A 21,785-nucleotide genomic window follows, 5' to 3' on the forward strand; every position below is an offset into this window, starting at 1 on the left:
ATCTAGATATGGGTCTCTCTGTGAGTCTGTCCGCGGGGCTAATCTCACAAACCGCTGGAATGATCAGCGGCATGTTTCATGTATGCACGCCAAGAAGAAAGCAATAGCCAGCACTCAGATTTGAGCTAAAAAAAAACATTATTTTACACTTTGGCTATTCAAAAATAGCAGATATACAAGCTCGTAGCGCGGCACCGAGTGCCGCACTACGAGCTCGTAGATCTGCTATTTTTGAAAAATGGAGAACATTTGTGCAAATCTTTGAATATATATATTTTTAAAGCGAACATTTGTAACTCAAATCTTTGCTTCTGGGAGTCCCTGGACCAAAATATTTTGAGATGGGGGGTCCGCGGCCAAATACATATAGATTTTGGGGGTCCTTGACATGAAAAAGTTTGAAAACCACTGACATAGAAACATACGTTTTTTTTCCTCAAAAAACTGTTAGGAAAACTGTTTTGTACAATCGGAACCTCAGGCCTTAATGGGTTAATTCATAGACTCACGGACAGTCACAGCATACACGGACGTGTTTCGGCGTAAAGCCTTCCTCAGCGTGTATGACAAAAATGATATGTATTTGGCCGCGGACCTACATCTCAAAATATTTTGTTCCAGGGACCCCCAGAAGTAAAGAGTTGAGTAACAAATGTTTGCTTTAAAAATAGATATACTCAAAGATTTGCAAACATTTTCACGATTTCTCATGAAATGTGCCACGCTACAAGCTTGTAGATCTGCTATTTTTGAATAGCCAAAGAAATCTAAAAATGACACAGATGCGTTCCAGGTCTTAATGGGTTAAAAGTACCAGAAGGACTGCGGAGTGCCGGCTATTACTTTCTTACTGTGAATCTTCGTGAGCCGCGCACCCGGCAAACTACATTATGCAATATTTTTTCTACTGTGATCGTAATGCACGCCGCCAGTAGGCCAAAAGGAGCGTTCCCAACAGAGAATGTTAACTGCAGCCCCTCTCTGTATCTCTTCTCTTCTCGTGCAGGTTTCTGACCATCTACCGTGGCCCCAGCCATACCTACAAGGTCCAGAGGCTGACGGAGTCCAGCAGCTACAGCTTTAGAATACAGGCGGTCAGCGACGCAGGGGAGGGCCCCTTCTCCGACACGCATACCTTCTGCACCACCAAGTCTGTGCCCCCCGCCCTCAAAGGTACAGTGCATACGCTGCAGTGTTGATTTCGTCGACTAAAACGAGGACGAAAAATGTTTCGTCGACTACCCTTTTTCACAGACGAAAACTAAATAAAAACTAAGCTACGATGACTACAACTAAGACTAAATATATCGACAATTTCGTCAACAAAAAAAAACTAGACTAAAATATCAGTGAGGGACTAGTGGAAAGAGATCCAGTAGAACTAAAAGACAAGTCATTTCATGTTTGGTTGCGCTCGGGTGTTGCGCTATGAAAATAGCCGATATACAAGCTCACAACGCGTTGCGCTGTGAGCTTGTAGATCAGCATGCAACCAAATGTAAAATCAGCCATTACGACGCCATCAAGGCACCGCCAAAATAAATTTTAGTCGACTAAATCAACTGTAGATTTAGTCGACTATAATCTTATGATATTTAGTCGACTAAAACTAGACAAAAACTAAAACATTTCAGATGACTATTAAAGATAATGACTAAAACTAAACTGAATTTTAGTCAAAAGACTATGACTAAAACTACATCTAAATTTGCTGTCAAAATCAACACTGATACACCGTAAAAACCTCAGTGTTCCTTTCACTCCGGAGAGAGTGTACAAATGGAACCAAAATGGAACCATTACAGGTTCGGTTTGTACACTCTCTGAGTGAAATGAACACTTGAGGATTTTACTGTGCAGGCAGAATTGTGGTTGTGTCTTTTTGTATTTGTGCCTGTGTGTAGACGGGGATGAGTTTGGTTGAAGCTGTTGTTTTTAGTGACTGTTATTGCATGACTTGGTTGAAAGCTTGATTCTGATTGGTCAATCCCTGAATTCAGTGGCGTGTTATTTCTGGATAATGACCGTCGGACTCGATAACAGACAAAGGCTCAGAGCACCTGCCGCGCTGTTTGATTTTATGCCGTATCCAACATGGCGGCCATGTAAACACAAACGCACAATGTCATTTACAGCAAAACGTTGTTCTCAAGAATGTTTTTTGAAAACATTTGAAGCGAGAAAGAGACAATGCAGTAACATTGATTCTATTTGATCAAGACTTGTTGTTGTTTTCCGAGGCGACCGTGTTGCGCCGGACGGGCGGCCGCACCTGGCATAAATTAATGGAATACTTTCATTACCGTAAGCAAGGAAATACTTTGTTTTGTTGTTACTTTTGGGTCAATTTATTTATTTATTAAGTAGCCATGAAATAAGCCCTTCAGGGTGATTAAATAATTTAATCACCCTGTCGGGGGTTTATTTCTCAACAATGACCGGCTCGCCGTGAATTATCCCTTGCTTAATGATATGTAGTCTTCATCAGATCACATTGTTGTTGTTCTGACGCAAGACGGCCAGCTGGCAATGCGAAGTCACAACATTGCACCGTCAAAATGATTTGTGCATTTCGTACTTCTGCCGTTTCAAAGCAAATTAGCCCTACGTTTGGACATCTCAACTACAATCTGGGAAATGAAAATGATTAGCTAGCTCGTCATTGACTATTATGTTATCCAGAGTAACGTGCATTCGCTGCTATAGTCTGTGGGACTGTGCTGTGCAACACAGTAACTTTGTCAATTGACCTCTGAGAGGGTTAAAAATGCATCCAGGCCAGGTTTGTTCCGGACACACTAGTCTGACACTGGCAGACAAACAAGTGCAGAAAACACTAGAGACAGTGTGTTATTGCAACCACATCCAATGGAATGGGTGTATTGTAGTCGCCCCAGTCTGTTTGTTTATCCTTCACACCGACAACTCAGACGGTGGTGGTAGGTTCAGGAATGATTCAAACTTTAGCCTGAAGGTTAATACATGGTTAATGTAGCTGCGGGGTATGGTTTCTTGTCGGCTGGAGCTGATTGGCTGGCAGCATTTAACAACATCAAACTGATCGACAAGCTCACAACAGACAACACGTTGCATTGCGACACCTTGTGAGCTTGTAGGTCGGGTATTTTTGCTGCATGATACTGTTATACACCAATATGTATTGTATGTATTATATGTATTGCTGATGAATTGAGTACAATGGACCATAATGGAGACAAGCCCCCTTGGGCCTTTTTGTGTTATTTTTTTTTAGCATAACCTTTAACTGTACTACCTGTACTGTTAACAAACCTGTTAATAAAGTATTCAATAGATCGATCAATCAATCAATCAATCACAGGACAAAGTATGAAATAGGGCTTAAGTGTTAAGAGTCAGTCAGTCAGTCTTCTCTGCGTCCTTTGTCTTCTAGTGAGAATGGGAGATCATATCGTCACAGAATGCATGTTTCATCATCTCTCTCAGTGCATTTCTAGTTATAATAGAAATATGAAAAAGAAATTATGCTGTCAAGAATTGGATATTGATATTTTTCTTGCCCAGCAAGTTTTCAAAGGTTTTTAAAATGTAAAATGACTTTGGTTGTATTGCCTTTAAGAGAGTGATGCATGAAATTCATGAGAGCTCTAGTACCCGACCGTTTTATGTTTACACTATGTTTACAGCTCTCACCAAGACTAGCCTGGCGTAGCCAGGCTATATCACTGCTTGGATATGAGTCTGGTGCTTCCATGAGGACGTTTTTTTTTCCCAAGAGGCGGGATCAAAACGATGGCCCTCAACGCAATTGGTTAGACCTACAACCAACTACCAATATTCGATATACTCTCCCATATTCGAATACTGGGCCCTGATTGGTTACCCACGTCTTCTGGAGCAGGAAATGGATTCTCTATGGAGCGGTGCCAGACCCAAATCGCAGAGTGCAATTTTTTTTTTGCACTCGCAGATTGCTCTGGTCCCAGGCTACACCAAGACATCCTTGGCACATTCCTGTGCCTGCAGTGCGTCCGTGCTGCTGAAGTTCCCCTGCACCAGTTGTTACTCCTAAATATGTTTCTCAGGCTTCGTTATTTAATCCGTGCTCCCGTTTCCCCCCTTTGTGTTCCTACAGCTCCCAGAGTGCACCAGCTGGAAGGGAACATGTGCGAGGTCACATGGGAGACCATCCCGCCAATGAGAGGAGACCGCGTCAGCTACGTGCTTCAGGTGCTGGTGGGGCGCGAGTCTGAGTACAAACAGGTTAGTGTCTCGCACGCGTGCGCGCACACACACACACACACACACACACACACACACACACACACACACACACACACACACACACACACACACACACACACACACACAGATAAACAGACGGGGGGGGTGATATGAGGATAGCGTGTGCAGCTGTGGCTTTATTTTCGGACTCTCTTTTGCTTTCTGGATGCGTGCTGTGTTGTGCGTTTTTTCCTACCTGTGCAGCCGAGTGGTGCAACAACAATTCAGTTTGATGTAGAGCCCGACTGATGCCAGAGTTTTGGGTCTATAATGGCGATCCCAATTTTGGAGATTTCTAAACCAACAATTACTGTTGTTTTGACCGATATTTTGTCAAAAAGTGCAACATTTTCTATTCGAGAACATTGAACTTATAAGCAAACGTATAAAAAAAATATAAACACAAATAACACAAATAAACTTATTTTATTTAACCACTTAACCCATTAAGACCTGAAGCCGATTCTACAAATGTCTTCTGAATCCCAACAGTTTTCTAAAAAGCGTTTCTATATCAGTGGTTCTCAAACTTTTTCATAATTGTCCAAGGACCCCCCAAAATTATATATTTGGCCGTGGACCCCCCACCTCGAATATTTTGTTCCAGGGACCCCCAGAGGTAAAGATTTGAGTTAAAAAAAAATTTGCTTTAAAGAATGCATATATTCAAAGATTTTCACACATTTTCACAATTGTTCAAAAACAGCAGATCTACAAGCTCGTAGCGCGGCACTCGGTGCCGCGCTACAAGCTTGTATATCTGCTATTTTTGAATAGCCAAGGTGTAAAGAATGCTTTTTTTTTTGCTCAAATCAAAAAATGACACAGATGCGTTCCAGGTCTTAATGGATTAAGCTCATAAACACGTGTTGTGTCTGCTATTGAACATTTTTGAAAAAGTTGGCCTATAATGACATGCCAAAAATAGGGAGGACAGGTTGAAAGTGGTTAAAAATCGAGACATATCGGCTCCATAATTGCCCCGAAACTGATGTCGTCAAAAAAGGTCAAATGGCCGATATGTCGGTCTGGCTCTCGTTTCTTGTGACTATGGAATACAAAATCTGCACTGACATGTGCACGTACTGTAACACAACAAAACCAGCATGCTGCAAAAAAACACACACACACACCACACACACACACACACACACACACACACACACACATCCTCTCAGGCTCATAAAACACCCTCCACACAGAGCGCACACACAGGAGACAATTGCACTGTGCCAGCGGCAGCTATTGAGTACTATTAGGTGATTTCTAATGACAATTACTGCCAAAGAGGAAAAAAAAGATCATTATCAAAGTTAGTGGCTGTGAACTGTTATGGTAAATGGGATTGTGTGACCGGCACTGAGAGCGATGTGCAGACCAATGGACCGTGGACACCAAGACATCGTCTCCAATGCAGTTATTGAATTACTGAACAGCTGGAGCGAGAACCCGCCAATATTCTGCATCAGGGGAAACCAGTGTGTGTGTGTGTGTGTGTGTGTGTGTGTGTGTGTGTGTGTGTGTGTGTGTGTGTGTGTGTGTGTGTGTGTGTGTGTGTGTGTGTGTGTGTGTGTGTGTGTGTGTGTGTGTGTGTGTGTGTGTGTGTTCATGTCTGTCTCTGTGTGTCAAGGTTCCTGAGTCTTTCTGTGTCTCTACTTCTTTGTGTGTGTGTGCACTTTAATTCCACTTACCTGCTGGAAAATGAATGCACTAATTTGATTTGCTCAATATCACAAGAGAAATAGAGACGTCTGACAAACACATGCATATACGTACACACTAGGTCGGGGACCTGAGCTCAGAAATTACATTTGACTTTCTGGGCCCTATCTTCCACGGCAAACTATTTATATCATGTTTTCTCAGAGTTTAACTGACTTTGGACAGGTCGACAAGTACTGCAGAGTGACAGCGACCCATTATTTTACCTGGGTGCACACCTTCTGATAGTTATACTTGGATGTTGACCCTAACCCATTGAAATAATGACTTATGTAGCCTGCCAGACCGACATTAATCCCACTAGTGTTTCATCAGGCTGCGAACATCACAAATACACAGTGGTGTAAAGTAACTAAGTACATTTACTCAGGTACTGCACTTAATTACAATTTGGAGGTACTTTTACTTAATCGGAGTATTTCCAATTGTCTATACTTTTACTTCTACTCCACTACATCTCAGAGGCAAAATATTGTACTTTTACTCCACTACAATTATTTGAAAACTTAATTTACTAGTTACTTAGTTTGCAGATATAAATATATTACATTACAAAACATACACAAACCACTGTAGCCCTATTTTAGACCTAGGCTGTTTGAAAATAGCAGATGTACAAGCTGTTGTGAGCTTGTAGATCTGCTATTTTCAAACATTTTAGTACTTTTCCTTTTGGTACCTTAAGTACATTTTGATACCAATACTTTTGTACTTTTACTCAAGAACATTTTTAATTCCAGACTTTTACTTGTAACAGAGTACTTCTACATTGCAGTATTGATACTTTTACTTAAGTAAAACAATTGAGTACTTTTTCCACCACTGCAAATACAGCTGTTGAAGTGACGTCTCACTCGAGCATGGACGCTCCAGGCTGGTTTGAAAAGACCGGAATGATGATGATTCAGATTCGTGGACACTATAACCACTTAATCTCTCTTTTGTCCGGCAATGAAGACCGTTAGCGCGCACAGCTTTAGTTGAATTGACATTATAAACATCATGCAGTAGCCACGCCCACTAATGGATCCCCCCCCCCCCCTAATGTACACACACACACACACACACACACACACACACACACACACACACACACACACACACACACACACACACACACACACACACAGCAAAGCAAACGTGCACTACTAATTACAGCTTTTAAAATGCACTGGCTGGGAGACGTTCATGAAGACAACAGCTGTCTCACTGCTGCCCCCCCCTAGAGAGAGAGAGAGAGAGAGAGAGAGAGAGGAGAGAGAGAGAGGAGAGAGAGAGAGAGAGAGATGAGAGAGAGAGAGAGAGAGAGAGAGAGAGAGAGAGAGAGAGAGAGAGAGAGAGAGAGAGAGAGAGAGAGAGAGAGAGAGAGAGAGAGAGAGAGAGAGAGAGACGAGAGAGAGAGAGAGAGAGAGAGAGAGAGAGAGAGAGAGAGAGAGAGAGAGAGAGAGAGAGAGAGAGAGAGAGAGTGTTCTATCCCAGCCGTAGATGAGGTCCGTTTTTAGTCCCACTAGCAGCGGGGATCTAAGAATGTCTTTCTGTCTACCAATTTACTCCCAAACAAGATGTCCTCGCTGTCGCTTAGAAACCTTTGTAAGTCCAAAACCATTCCTCTTTTTTTTTTATTATTTAATTTAACCCTTTAAGACCGGGAACGCATCTGTGTCATTTTAAGATTTCTTTGGCTCTTCAAAAATAGCAGATATACTATATATATATATATATATATATATATATATATATATATATAGTGGGTCCACTCGGAACAGTGTCCCACAGATAGGAATGTACTGTAATAACCACTGGCATAGACCAGATGATGTTTAAGTAGTGTGTTCACTTCACATAGAGATTAGTGAAGCGTGGTAAATGGAGGGCTAGTCGGTTCAAATTCTGGTACAATTTAAGAACACCTTGATCAGCCACTAATGTTGAGGTGCCTTTGTTCCAGTGGAGGGGCTTAATGGTGGGAATCACAGAACACTATGATTTAGCTGTGCTGCTAGCTCCCAGCTGTGAACTGTGAACATACAGGTGTAATATACTGTAGATCAAGGATGCTCAGTGATCCTTCTCGGGTTAAATAGAGTGCAACAATACAAGTGACAATTATTTCATATTTTGTGTGTGTGTGTGCAGTCATTTAGTTTCATTATCCATTATCCATGATGGTGTCTTGCTCAAGCAGAACGAATGGTTTGTTGAAGGGAATCAAACCTGTGACTTGTTCATTACATAACAGGTCTCTCTAACCATTATGCCACTCCAAGCTCGGTGGGTTTCGCCTTTGTTTAGGCAGGGTTCCATGTCGTTAGCCTCATAGCATAATTGCCTTAAAAGTCATATTTTAAGGTTTTCAGAAAAGAACGGTTAAAACATCTCTATCCGCCTAAGTAAAAAAACTAATTTCTAATTCATAAGCGCTCGTCGCTCCCTTTATTTGTATTTGCCTTACTCTACTCTCCTAACACTGCTGATTCACCCTGCATTATTGTCTCCGCCAGGCCGAAAGGCATGGCGAGAGAGTATGTTTTACCCCCTGTCCGTCTGTGTGTCCGTGTGTCCTGTCCGTCTGCGAGCAGCTAATCTCCGGCACCGTTGGCCCGGTCGCTACGAAACTGTGCACACACACTCCCTGGATACCAATTCAGAACCTCTGCCCCAAATGTTTCACATGGGCCTGTTATAGCGCCACCAGGCGGCCGATTTGTGCAAAACCCATTTTGTTATATTACTCCTACAGATTTTATCCAAACGTCATGCAAATCGGTACACAGTATCTCTATAGTCATGTGATCAACACGGATCTGTCCGATTTCCCATATTCCATCCTAATTACCTAAGGTTGGCTTCCAAAGTTTGCAGAGTTGGTCCGTTTTGAACAATATGCCTCAAATTATGCACGCAGTTTGCGATTTCCGTAAAATTTCACACGCACATTCCCACTAGGCCAAGGAAGAAATACCACCCTTTTCACATCAGCTGCTAATTAAAAAATTACTGGTTTGTGTAATAATGTATTATTTACTTATTTTGATGACGTCATCAAGCAATGACATCACAACATCATCATCACAACCATGTAACTGTCCTTTAAAATGACTTGTCCTAGGTACAAATGTGATTTACCAAGAAATCAACCTCCTTTCTTACAACATCCTCTTGTAAATTGGTTATCAGCACTGATTCGAGTTGGTGAGTAAAATGTTTCACTGGGTCCTACATCTGAATGGAAGAGAAAATAATAACTTCCATGGTGCTGTGGTAGTTGGACACGAGGTCTACTGCTTTGAAGGACACATGACGAATCGGACTGAAGTGCATGTCTTTAACACAGTGTCTCTGTGCTGGAAGATGTTACCCCCTGTGACAGCTGGAAGAGGAGAACGTCGCCTTGAGGTTCCCTACATACTCTGGAGCCAGGTGTCAGCTATGCTGATCGAACATTCCATCTACATGTTCGGGTTTGGATTTCTTTATGCATTTGACGTCGACACCCACAGATGGTTCAAGCCCAAGGTTTGTGGGAATGTTCCAGAGAAGGGGAACTACTACCGAGCCTGTGTCTTGGGGAAGGTCATATATGCAATGAGGGCTGGATGCACTGTCATCTACAAGTTGGACATCAACACAATGGTCTGGTCTTCAATTAACACCAGAGGCACTCCACCAACTGCTTCCTCGAGTTACTCTGCCACCATCATCGGGACAAAGATATTTGTATTTGGGGGCCTTAACAACGACATTAGTGTGTTTGATACAGAGACCAACTGCTGGCTGAGCATTCCTGCACTCTTTCAGCGGCTTCCAGAAATACGCAAGGATCATTCAGCCTTTGCCTACAATGGAGAGCTGTACATATTTGGTGACCGACAAAATAACAAGGACTTGAAGGATCTGTGGAAATTCAATCCAGAGACCTTCTCCTGGAAGAAGGTGGAGCCCAAAGGAAAAGGCCCGTTTTCAATGTATAGAATGTTATGTTGCATGGTGGGAGATCGTATGATCATCTTTGGAGGAATTAAACTATGCTTCTTCAAACCATCCACAACGGGCTCAGCGGCTGTTCGCACTTATAAACTGTTCATGTTAGATTTGAGGCCGAGTCTGAAGACATTATGCAAGCTAACAGTTATTCAGTACAATCTGGAGCAGTCAGAACTCTCACACAACATCAGGTGGGAACTGTCAAAACTGAAAAAAATGGAAGAACTGAAACTGAAAGAAATGGTTCTTCGATTTGTGCAGCAACATAGATTTCTTTCTATAGGGTATCTGAGGGGCTTAGGCCGTTAAGAATTTACTTGATTAACTTGATTTTCAATTAATTTAATGATTAATTCGCGGCCCTCACATCTAGGCCAGATCCGAGGTTGGTCCAGTCACTCTGCACTGGCCTAGTCACTCTGCACACACGTCATGCGAAGTTCGGCCCCTCTGGCCTCTCCTCTCGGCTCCTCTCCTCTCCTCTCCTCCCTCCCCGCTTTGCTTTGCGGCCCTAACCTCTAGTCCCAACCTCCCAACCTCCCAACCTCGGTCATGTGATAAAGAGGTCAGACTTCCTGTATCTAGTTGCTATGGCAACCTGCCAGATCAGGCTGAGGGTCTGATAGGCGAATCAGAGAATCAATCAAACCGAGAGTCCGATCACTGATCGAGGTGGGGTAAGATGCCTAAAACATAGCCATAGCTCTGAACAACAGTCTGTGACGGGTCTTGGAGGCATGTGGAGTGATCCTGTGCTTGCGAATCGCTTTCGAACTTCGGAGCTTTTGTCAATTATATAGTAGTAAGAAGTAAGATAAGATAGTAAGATAAGATTCGTTTTTGGGGCTATTGAAAGTTACAGTTATGGTATGTGTGATATCAAGTGTGAGCTTACCATAATCACAGTAATCCCTTAACCATATTCCATCATATTCTTGCTTTTGGAGAGAAATGAGACTGACTCCATAGAGCACTGCAGAGGGGAGGTGTGTGTGTCTGTGTCCAGCTGATGCTCGTTGACGATTGATAATGTTATATACATCAAGGCAACAGGGCCGGTTCTAGGCTGATCAGTGCTCTAGGCGAGATTCATCTGATAGTGCCCCCGCGCGCGCGTGACATTTTGGGGGTTTTGGGCGGATTATGATACGTTTTTGGCTGCTTTATTTCGGTTTTAGGGTTAGGTCAGGGTTATGTTATTTAATTCTGATTTTACCGATTTATTATTATTTATTTATTTTCCCGACTTTCTTTTTCCGCCTCTCCAAACTGCCGCTCTAGGCGGCCGCCTAGGTCGCCTCTATGGACGCAATGGCCCTGCAAGGCAATAGCGCCACCAGCAGGTCTAATTTAGCAACACATTTTTAGAACAAAATGCCTCAAATCATGAATGCAGTGTCCGATTGCCGTGAAAGGCCTAAGAATAAATGGCACCCTTTTCACATTGGCCTATTATAGCGCCACCAGGAGGTCACAATAACGTACCTGACCTGGTGGAGACCTGTGCTCCGAGGAGCACTTTTTCTATTTGCCTATGCCCTCAGCCTATCAGAATGCTTGTTACATTCCAAAATCATATCTGCCTAAGTTTCACTTAATACCCTGTTTTCACATAGCCAAAGTCCAGGAAGTATAGTGGAAATGTTTTAATTCATCTCATGTGAAAACGGGCACTGATCTTGTGTGGCGGAGGTTTTGGTGTTAGAAATTTTACGGCGAGCTTCCTAGTAATAGAAAACGCTAGAAGTCAAAGTACTGGGATAGCGTGATCACATTGAAGCGAGAAAGAGATCCCTCTAGCAAATCGAACCTTGGGCTGGTGCATTCTGATGGAACTCACCCTGCTGTAGAAAAAAACATCCCATTTTATTTCTTCACAAGATGTTTTATGGTTGTTTCTTTTATAGCCAATCCAATAAAACACTCTCCTCTCTCTCTCTCTCTCTCTCTCTCTCTCTCTCTCTGCCACCCCCTCAGGTTTTCAAGGGAGAAGAGGGCGTGTTCCAGATCTCTGGCCTCCAGGGAAACACTGACTACCGCTTCCGTGTGGGCGCCTGCCGCCGTTGCCAGGACACCTGCCAGGAGCTGTGCGGACCCCTAAGCCCCTCCTCCTTGTTCACGCTGCGTCGCCAGGAGACCGCGTCGCCGGGGGAGCTGTGCACCGTGGGCGCGGGCAAGGGGGCGGGCCTGATCTCGAGCGACGAGCGCTTCGCCGCGCTCATCGTGTGCGTGTTCGCAGGCTTCTCCATTCTCATCGCCTGCCTGCTGCAGTACTTCTTTATGAAGTGAGGGATTTTTTTTTAACTATAGGATAGAAAGAGAAAACAAAAAAACGCAGAGAGAGAATTTTATTAAACGTGAAAAGAAAAAGTCTACGAAACAACGGAATGAAATCGCAACAAGACGACAACACTTGAGATGTACTTCTAACGCTACATACGCATTGTAGTCCCAAGTATCGATTCAGGCTTTTCCTCGTCTCTACATCTGTTTTTTTCCTATCTCTCTCTCTCTCTCTCTCTCTCCGTTTCGTCCCATTTCTCTCTTCGTCTGTTACCTTTGTATGGTTGTCTGTCTCTTTTTTGTGTTAAGGATTCATGTTGAGGGAAGCCTTGTCTTAGCCATACCTCGGTTTGGAAACGAAAAGCTCATAATCAAGCCTTAAAATAGCTGTTAGCAAAGCAGTTGCTCCTCAGACTGCATGTTTTTTTTTTCTTGCTTGCGTCTTTTAAAAAACACACAAGAAAACCCAACATATTTGATTAGCGGAAGTGTATTTTTCTTGACAGTCATCGCCTCTTTTTATTTTTGTATTTTTTTAAAAAATGTTTAAATAGCTTTTTTCTTTTAATTTGCTGCAGTCTGTGTATTCATTCAGCCGTATTCCAATGTAGGCCTTCAAAGCTTTAGCCATATGTTATTTGGTTTGTTGCTTCTCTACCAGCAGTAGGTCAGTTCATGCAATCTGCACCTGCTCTTGCACACAGACACAGACACACCATACATGCATACACACAGAGACACACACACACACACACACACACACACACACACACACACACACACACACACACACACACACACACACACACACACACACACACACACACGCATACACATGCATACAACATGCAATGACAATGAGAAACGCATCTCTTAAGAAGTTTTAAACAATTTACAGATCTCTTCAGCCTTTAACGATCATTCGTTTGTTTGTTTGTTTGTTCATTCATTCATTCATCTACCAAAGCGATGCAATCCATGCGTGGTGTAAGATGCTGCTATCCTGTGATTTTATTATATATCTAAGAAAAGAATGGAAAACCAGTAATCTAATATATATACACAATATATAGATATATATAAATATAGTATAACAAATATCTATGATGCTATAAAGGCGATGTAATATAAGTGATGATCAAGTAGGGTTTAAAGGACAGTGTGAAAGGGCAGGAGAAGTCAACTCCAGGTGCTCACAAACCACAGCTCTGAGGTCAGCTCAGCAGCTGGTGGCTCATGATAGAAGAAGCCCTAAAACACTGTTCACAGATCAGAGATACAAACCCTTACATGTTTTTCTGCTGTTAACCATGTAAGGAGACTGTTGGCTAAAACTGACTTTAGATCAGCTGTTAGGGGGGAAACACAGCTACGAGAGGGTAAACAGGAAGCCAGGCTGGGGTTTTGGAGTGGGCTGCATCTTCCGTGGAAGAGGCCGAGCCATAGCGTATGATTGGCTCTTAGCACCTATTGTTGTTCTGGGGTTCTTCCATGTTTGTACCATTGTACCAGCCTGTTTAGCTGTAGCTTTTTAGCTGTAGCTTTTATTCGCAGTGCGCCCATAGCTCACTGGCTCACACGCCCATCACAGGCCCAGAGATGCTAACAGCTTGATAGCCAGGGCTGAGTTGCACCAGCTGAACATAACTGCGGTCCTAAGTTGGGGCATAAAGTTCATACTAGAGGCTACTAGTGAGTTTCTAAATTCTGTTGCACCATGACTATTTATGGAGTGGCTAATAGTGTTACTATTTAAATGAACGATTACTTTACTTACTTCATTTGTTTATTTAGACGGAGATTAATGAACAATACATATCAATGTATTGTAAATACACCGGATTTAGCAAAGATGCTAATTTACATCGGCAGTCCCCAATTCAATGAACACTGGTTTCACCTGTGGACACAGAGGAGTAAACGGAGAGGTACAGGCGATAACTCACTCTTCCAACAACGATAACTCAGAACCATCATCTTCCAAAGCTGTTCCATTAACTGTTATGTTGAATTATAATGCATCATCATTATAATGATGTAAATGTCAACGTCATCATAAATATCCAATAGGTCTAATCTATCTTGTAAAGCGTGTTGGCAAGGATGGGGTCATTCATTATATTTAAATTAAATACAATTTGTTGTTGAAGTCAGAGCGGACTGCCATGTAAGTAGACGTTAGTACTGGCAAAGGGCTTGCGAGTTGCGACCTCGCAACTACTTTCAACTATTTAGTCATTACTTAAAGATACTAACTAATTTGAGTGGTGCAACAGCTGTAATTTTAGTAATGCAGATAAGTCTCGACTGAGAAGCCATTTACACTATAACTAGGCTAAGTTTGAACTTAGTGTGAGGGTGGTGCAACCGGCCCCAGCTTCAGGCGTTAGCTAGGAAAGCATTAGCCTTTAGCATCTAGCTTGAGCTTAACTCCCCCGCTGTCTGGCCAGTAAGCCAGCCAGAACAGTGCTGAAGCTGTAGTTTCTCCTGCCAGCTAGTCTGTGAATCAATACCCACATCTAAAGACGTTCTCCTCTTCTCCTGCCTATAATTATCTGTAATTTCCTTTTGATCTCGCCTCTCACAGCTCGCTCTCTCTCTCTCTCTCTCTCTCTCTCTCTCTCTCTAAAGGTGCTTTATTGACATGTAATCAGTGTGGTAGCGAGTCTGTGGTCTCACCCCGGACAGACGTGTCGTCTGGGGACTTGAACTAATGTTCACCGACCAAACTAGTTTACGATAGAGCAGCCACAGAACACAGCAGAACAGAACAGGGCATTGTGACACAAACACACACACACAGACGTGCACTAGCCGCCCGCACCCTGAACCCCTTCATGCCAGCCCTCCCTAAAAACAGCCAAGGTACCGCCCAATGCAACCCCTGATTATCCAAAGAAGTCACCCTGACCTTGCTTGCTTACTGCCTAACATGTTCACATGGAGAGGAGGAGAGGGGAGGGTAGAGGAGCACAAAGAGGCGGGGCTCCGTCTTTTAGCCCTGCCTCCAGGGTTGCCAGATCTACTTATTATTATAATTTCCCCGCAAGATTTTATTTGAAAACAGCCGATCTACAAGCTCACAACGCGTCGCATCGTGAGCTTGTAGATCTGCTGTTTTCAAATAGCTGATGTATATGTTAAAGTGCTCATGTGGCCCATAGTCGCTTCTTTTGGGCTGGTTTTCCTAGACCTGGTTGCTTGTTTCTCTCACAGAATCTGGCAACACTGCCTGCCTCCCTCCCCTGCTCTGATTGGCAGCCTGTAATGCACCTCAGGGACAATGCCTTACAGGGAGATCCAATCCCATCATCCCCATTGCTGTCATCACCATCACAGTCACCACAGTGAACCCCCCCCCCCCCCCACACACACACACACCAAAAGAAAACCACCCACCCACCCACTTTCGCTCTCTCTTCATCGCTCTTTACTCTTTCTCTTTTTCATTTCGATGCTGTATTGTCTTCTTTCTCAGCTGTGCCTTGCTATATATGTGTCAGTAAGCAAAGTGGTTTACTAGCTCAAAATACTTTTGCCAAAGTTAATGGGAAAGTTAAGGTAGAGTTCTTTTCTAGGTTTTATTTATACTATATATTTGCATACAGTACTTTACATGCCAATTACAGTGCAATCTTCATTTATTTATTGTTTAAAGATTAAGAGACAAGTGTAGTTATATACTAATTTTTTTCCTTGTAGCATGTTATTATTTTCTGTTTTATTTTCTTTTTATCTTTTCTTTTTCTTTTAAATGGATGTATGTTAGATTGTGTGATTAAGGCCAGCATTCCTTATCTCAGTAACCTTTAAGTATTTTTCTTACAGCTGTTGGGAACCTGTAGCTCACCTGTCAGTCAGTCAGTGCATTGCATTTATCAGTGCTGTTTTTTCAACTCAAAAACATGTAACCAAATGCCTTTATCTTATTTTATTTCATCTCCTGTCCCGGACGTGCAAGTCATGCACAGCTGTGTGAGCAGCAGCTCTCGTAATGCTTAGAGACATGTAGCAAGCCAAGCCGGTCAGGTCAACGGGCATCAGTCATGGGATATACGTAGCTGCCTTTGGCAATTCTTTTTTTTTTTACTTTTCTTTTTTGGCTGATTAGTGTTATAATGATGAAGCTTCTGATATATTTTTACTGTTTTATTGCCAAAGTGCAGGCTTCTTTTGTCCGCTCAATGTTAACTCTTTTTTTTTTTTTTTTTTGTCGTCTACTCTAAAGGGTTCTGTGATGTTCTTCTGTAACGCATTACAATTATTATTATTTTGTTATTATTATTCTCTCAAAAAGGAAAAACATTAACTTGATCTGTGATTATGCTTCTTTTCATATTATCTTTTATTATTTTAATGTTTTTGTTTTTATTTGTTTTTCTGTTGTTTTGTTTTTTTGTAAAGCAAAATGTGCCATTTAAAAAAGAATGTGTAGCCCCTTTACGAGGAGAGTTTAACACAACCTGATTTCACACTGAAAGGTCAAAGAAAACCGGCAAAAACAATCAAATCACGATAATAAGGCAAGATAATGACGATTCCTTGTTCCAGGCTAGTGCTGGTATAGCAGTAGTAGTGAGTATTTTGTGTCCAGTATTTTGCTAAGAGATGATATACAGAGATATCTATAGAGCTATAGTATGAGATGGTAATAAGAGAATACATTATGACTAACAACAGTTGAAGCACTTTTTTTCTGAAGCCAAGCATTAGTCTTGAGGTTAATAATCTCCCTCCGTTTCCCCGACTCTACTGCCGAGGCCGTCTGTTCCACTCATTGGCATTACTCTGCCATTGGCAGCACTGTGACATTGGCATTATTAGGGGCCTGGTTTGTGCGCTCCTAAAATGACACACTGTTCCCTGCAAAGTGCATTAAAGAACAGCTCAAGAAAAACAGGACGGTGTGTTGCGGAGAGAGATGTTTGCTCATGGCATGTCTACCCAGCCTGTTGTTGAGTGATATGTCCTGTTCTTCAGTCCCTGATGTTAACCCTTCAAATCGTGTGGTGTCAGCCCGGTTGCGAGGGTACCGATCGGCCTTGCTTTTGGCCAAGGTCAGGCCAGTGATATTTTATAATTGAAAAGTCCAATGAACGTCAGCCCCAAGTGTTAGCCCAACGTTAGCCCCAGTGGCTATGCACGTGGGCTGGGTACTCCCTCTGTGTTTTTTTATGATTATTATTTTTTATTATTATTATTATTATTTTAATCTAATGCTGGTGAGTCCATAGACCCTGCCCTCCCCCCTACCCAATGCTCCTGTTCATTGGTCGGGGCTGTTAAGAATGAAAGAAAAAAAATCCCAGCAACCCCCGCATCTGTGCCTTCTGATTGGTTCTATTTTTATTTTTTATTTTGTATGTTTTACAGAAAGTACAGATTTAGGCGAGAGATTGGCGATTTAACAAACATACAGAGACTCACAGGTATTTAACTATTTTTTAAGTGAAATAAACAAAAAAGAAACATATTTTTACCTCACGATTTAAAACAAACATTCCAATGTTGTCATGGTCTACGAATTGAAAAAAGAAAAAAGAAAAAAAAAGAAAATCATGCATTTCTTCTTGTATTGTAAATGTTAGACAATTTCATATGCATTATATAAAAAACTGCCATATCAATTTTAATGTATAGATTTTTGCAAATACTACCCTATGTATGTAAGACGTAACTGTATCGGTAGCGTATATATAATATATTTATGCCCAATAAATGTTTTAATTTTTTCTGACTTTGACTGAAACCGTTTATTTTATTTAGTGGATCAAATCAAATCAAGCTTTATTTATAGACCTGGTTTAACCCATTAAAACCAGGAAAGCATCCGTGTTATTTTTAGATTATTTTTTTTTGCGTTGGCTATTCAAAAATAGCAGATATACAAGCTCACAGCACGTCACTTTGTGCCGTGTTGTGAGCTTGTGCATCTGCTATTTTTGAAAAAATAAAATAAAATCTTGAAAGTGTCAGAACTGCTGATTTAGAAGGCATTTGTAGAATCTGCCTCAGATCTTAATGGGTCCAGCCATTAAGACCGGGAACGCACCTGTGTCATTTTAGATTTGAGCTACATGTATAACCATTTATTTTAAACTTTGGCTATTTTTTTTTAAATCTTGAACATTTGTGCAAATCTTTAAATATATATATTTTCAAAGCGAACATTTGTACCTTAAATCTTTGCTTCTGGAGGTCCCTGGAACAAAATAAAGTGTTTGCTTTAAGAAAATTATATTCAAAGATTTGCACAAATGTTCACGATTTTTCAAAAATAGCAGATCTACAAGCTCGAGCTTGTAGATCTGCTATTTTTTGATAGCCAAAGAAATCTAAAATGACACCGATGCGTTCCTGGATTGATTGGCTATTATCACTATCCATGTGTGGGTGTGGCCTCAGCTTTTGTCTGATGTAAGAAGGGGGACTCCAAGGAACAAAGGTTGGGAACAATTGGCCTGTATGACGAGGTTCAACCCAAAAGGCTAATTATTGGTATACCTGAAATGGAGGTGAGTGTGTCCGTCCCCATATAAAAACATAAAATAACAACATAACCTGCAGTATATTGCACACAGATATTATTCAATCGCACTATGTGCTCTTAACCCATTCAATTGCCGTATACTTGAAATGGAGGCACCACTAATATGCCCTAACGATTATCAATAAGCTATGTAGTGGAGTTTAGGTGACCAATGATCAATATGTACAAGATCAATTAGTATTAGTTATCCAATTAAACCAGCAGAATGATGGATCAGAAAATCATGGACTGGTGCCCCTGAAAGTGAGAGTGTGAGTGAGCACTCATGTACATATTCCAAGGACAATAGCCTACATCAGTGAGGCGTGTTCTCGACACAGTCGTAAATTACATGCCCGCTGGCCTTGATAGCTTGGAGACAGATGGCTATGGAGAGTAAATCACCATTTTGTGGAAGTTTCTTTCCCCATGTGCACCCAGGGAGAACGTCGCTCTGTCTGCACCAGGGTGCTCCCAGTCCTCATCCCTACTCAAGATGTAACCATTAAACAGTGGTGGAAAAAGTACCCAAATGTTTTACTTAAGTAAATGTATCAATACCGCAATGTAGAAGTACTCTGTTACGAGTAATAGTCCGGAATTAAAAATGTACTTGAGTAAAAGTACTTGAGTAAAATGTACTTAAAGTACCAAAAGTAAAAGTACTGAAATGTTTGAAAATAGCAGATCTACAAGCTCACAACGCATCAGATCGGCTATTTTCAAATAGCCTATATATAAAATAGGGCTAAAGTGGTTAATGTATGTTTTATAATGTAATCATGTATATCTGAAAAGTAACTAGTAACTAAAGTTTTCAAATAAATGTAGTGGAGTAAAAGTACAATATTTGGATCCGAAATGTAGTGGAGTAGAAGAAAAAGTATTGGAAATTGGAAATACTCAAGTACAAATACCTCAAAATTGTACTTAAGTACAGTACTTAAGTAAATGTACTTAGTTACTTTCCACCACTGCCATTAAAGACACATAAAATAAATGGTAACACTAGAAAAGTGCACGCAGTAGAGCGCAAATCAACAGGAGGCACATGGCCTACTTTTCATCTTTCTGTGTGTCTGGGGCATGTGATGATGACTGTTTTGGGGTTTGTGTGTGTATGAAAAGGCATGCGGCAGTGGGGGAAAGGCTATGATAAAGGGTGCCGATTGTTAATTCCTTGTGTAAATTACGCACAGCCGGAGTGGAAACAGAAATCAACCCCGGAGTTTAAGTGACAGCGGCCCCATCTGTCCAAATGACTTTTAGTAAAGTAGTCGGAGCATGCAACCAAAACCAGCCGATCAGTCAGTCTATGACAGTGGTTCTCAAACATTTTCATGTCGAGGACCCCCAAATTGATATGTATTTGGCTGCGGACCCACATTTGAAAAGATTTTGCGCAAGGGTCCCCAGAAGAGAAGATTTGTGTGGAAAATTATTCAATGTTTTTCACATTTCTTCAAGATATTTCGAAAATAGCAGTTCTATAAGCTGGAGTTTCTTTTATTACATTTCACTACGAATACACATGAATATCTGACAAAGTGTTTTAATCTTGAATACTTTGCTGTACATAGCCACTTCCCTCATCCTTACATACTTCTCCCATATGTTATGTTTTTGACTGAGGTAACCAGTCCTATATGGCGAAAAGTGATCCTTTCTTCCACTTTGTGGGACTTTTTGGTGATTGGTTCGCTATTGCCTCTCAAGTTCCCATGCCCCCCCCCCCCCCATTTCTTCCTACCCTGGAATAGCCCAGTTCTAAAGTGGCCTCTCTTGATGTATGAGTCATTCACTGAACATCTCTCTTTTTTCTTTGTCCATTTTAAATGTACATAAAGAAAAGAAAGAAATTAGTTTCTCGCTTTGCCCCTGTGGACTATTTTTCCACACAAAAAAAAAGTCTCCATTTAATCATCCGCCCACTCCTTGTCTGTGTGGATGGAATACCAATTCGAGGGACAGCTTCCGCTGCCGGAAAATGCACTCGCTCCTTCTGGACAATTCATCTCTATCAGTAAAAGTTCTCTTATCATCATGTCCACATTGAATCACTCAAACAGGTAGACACACACACATACACACACGCACACGCACACGCACACAAACATTTCCCACTGTTGCTTCTCACTCTCTTCTTCTAGAGTCTAGAGTAGACAGTGTCTAGACTAATGTCATAGCTTATGTGACCTGCACGGACTCTCTCTCTCTCTCTCTCTCTCTCTCTCTCTCTCTCTCTCTCTCTCTCTCTCTCTCTCTCTCTCTCTCTCTCTCTCTCTCTCTCTCTCTCTCTCTCTCTCTCTCTCTCACACACACACACACAAATACACACAAATAAATTCTCCGTCTCCAATGGAAAACACCAAATAATGCATGCTTACGTAAAACATTAAGAAAAAGAAACTTAATTTTAAATTAAGCTAAAAATACAATATAAAAGGACATTTAAATACAATAAAAAGAAAAGGAGTAAAAATGAAATAAGGGAGTACATTGCAGAAGAATGAGTAAAGAAATCTCAAAATGCAGCAGCGGTTTTTAGCTGTGATTTACTGAGTTGCAGCAAACCTGCAGTTTTCTTGCTCCAGATATGTGGTAGCCTACATAAAAACTGAACACAGCTTCTCCATGTTTAGTTTTGAGGACAGAATGCAGACCTTTCCCATATGACCTGAGAGGTCTGGATGTTTCATGATATCGCACAAAATCGTAAATGTATTTTGACCCTAAACCATTCAGCCACCAGAGAGAAAACCCACTAGACTAAACCAAATTGTAAGAAAATAAAACAAAATCTGACACATTGGAAATAATCAAGCCAAAACCAAAGCAAATTGAAATTATATTTGGGGGGGGGGGGGGTGTACTCGGGGGAAAATGTCGGGGGGAAATCTTGGGGGAAACAAGTTAATAACAACACTACACTGACTACAAAACTGAAAAACATTAATAAAAACAATATGCAAGTATAAACAATCAATCAATTATTCAGCGGTGG

At 41.5% G+C, this 21,785-nt stretch overlaps 1 protein-coding gene across 1 annotated transcript in view; it reads left to right on the plus strand.

Annotated features, from left to right (window-relative positions):
- fndc3ba (fibronectin type III domain containing 3Ba) overlaps nucleotides 1–13,079 on the plus strand; it is a 164,587-nt gene extending 151,508 nt beyond the window's left edge. Inside the window, exons 25-27 of the mRNA XM_080414878.1 lie at nucleotides 1,007–1,173; nucleotides 4,115–4,242; nucleotides 11,947–13,079. Coding sequence (XP_080271004.1) covers nucleotides 1,007–1,173; nucleotides 4,115–4,242; nucleotides 11,947–12,258 — 607 coding nt within the window. The 3' untranslated portion in view covers nucleotides 12,259–13,079. The remainder of the gene's footprint in view (nucleotides 1–1,006; nucleotides 1,174–4,114; nucleotides 4,243–11,946) is intronic.
- Nucleotides 13,080–21,785: the final 8,706 nt, after the last annotated feature.

Source organism: Gymnoscopelus braueri (assembly GCF_963280865.1).
Source record: "Gymnoscopelus braueri genome assembly, chromosome: 19".
NCBI classification, from domain to species: Eukaryota; Metazoa; Chordata; class Actinopteri; order Myctophiformes; family Myctophidae; genus Gymnoscopelus; species Gymnoscopelus braueri.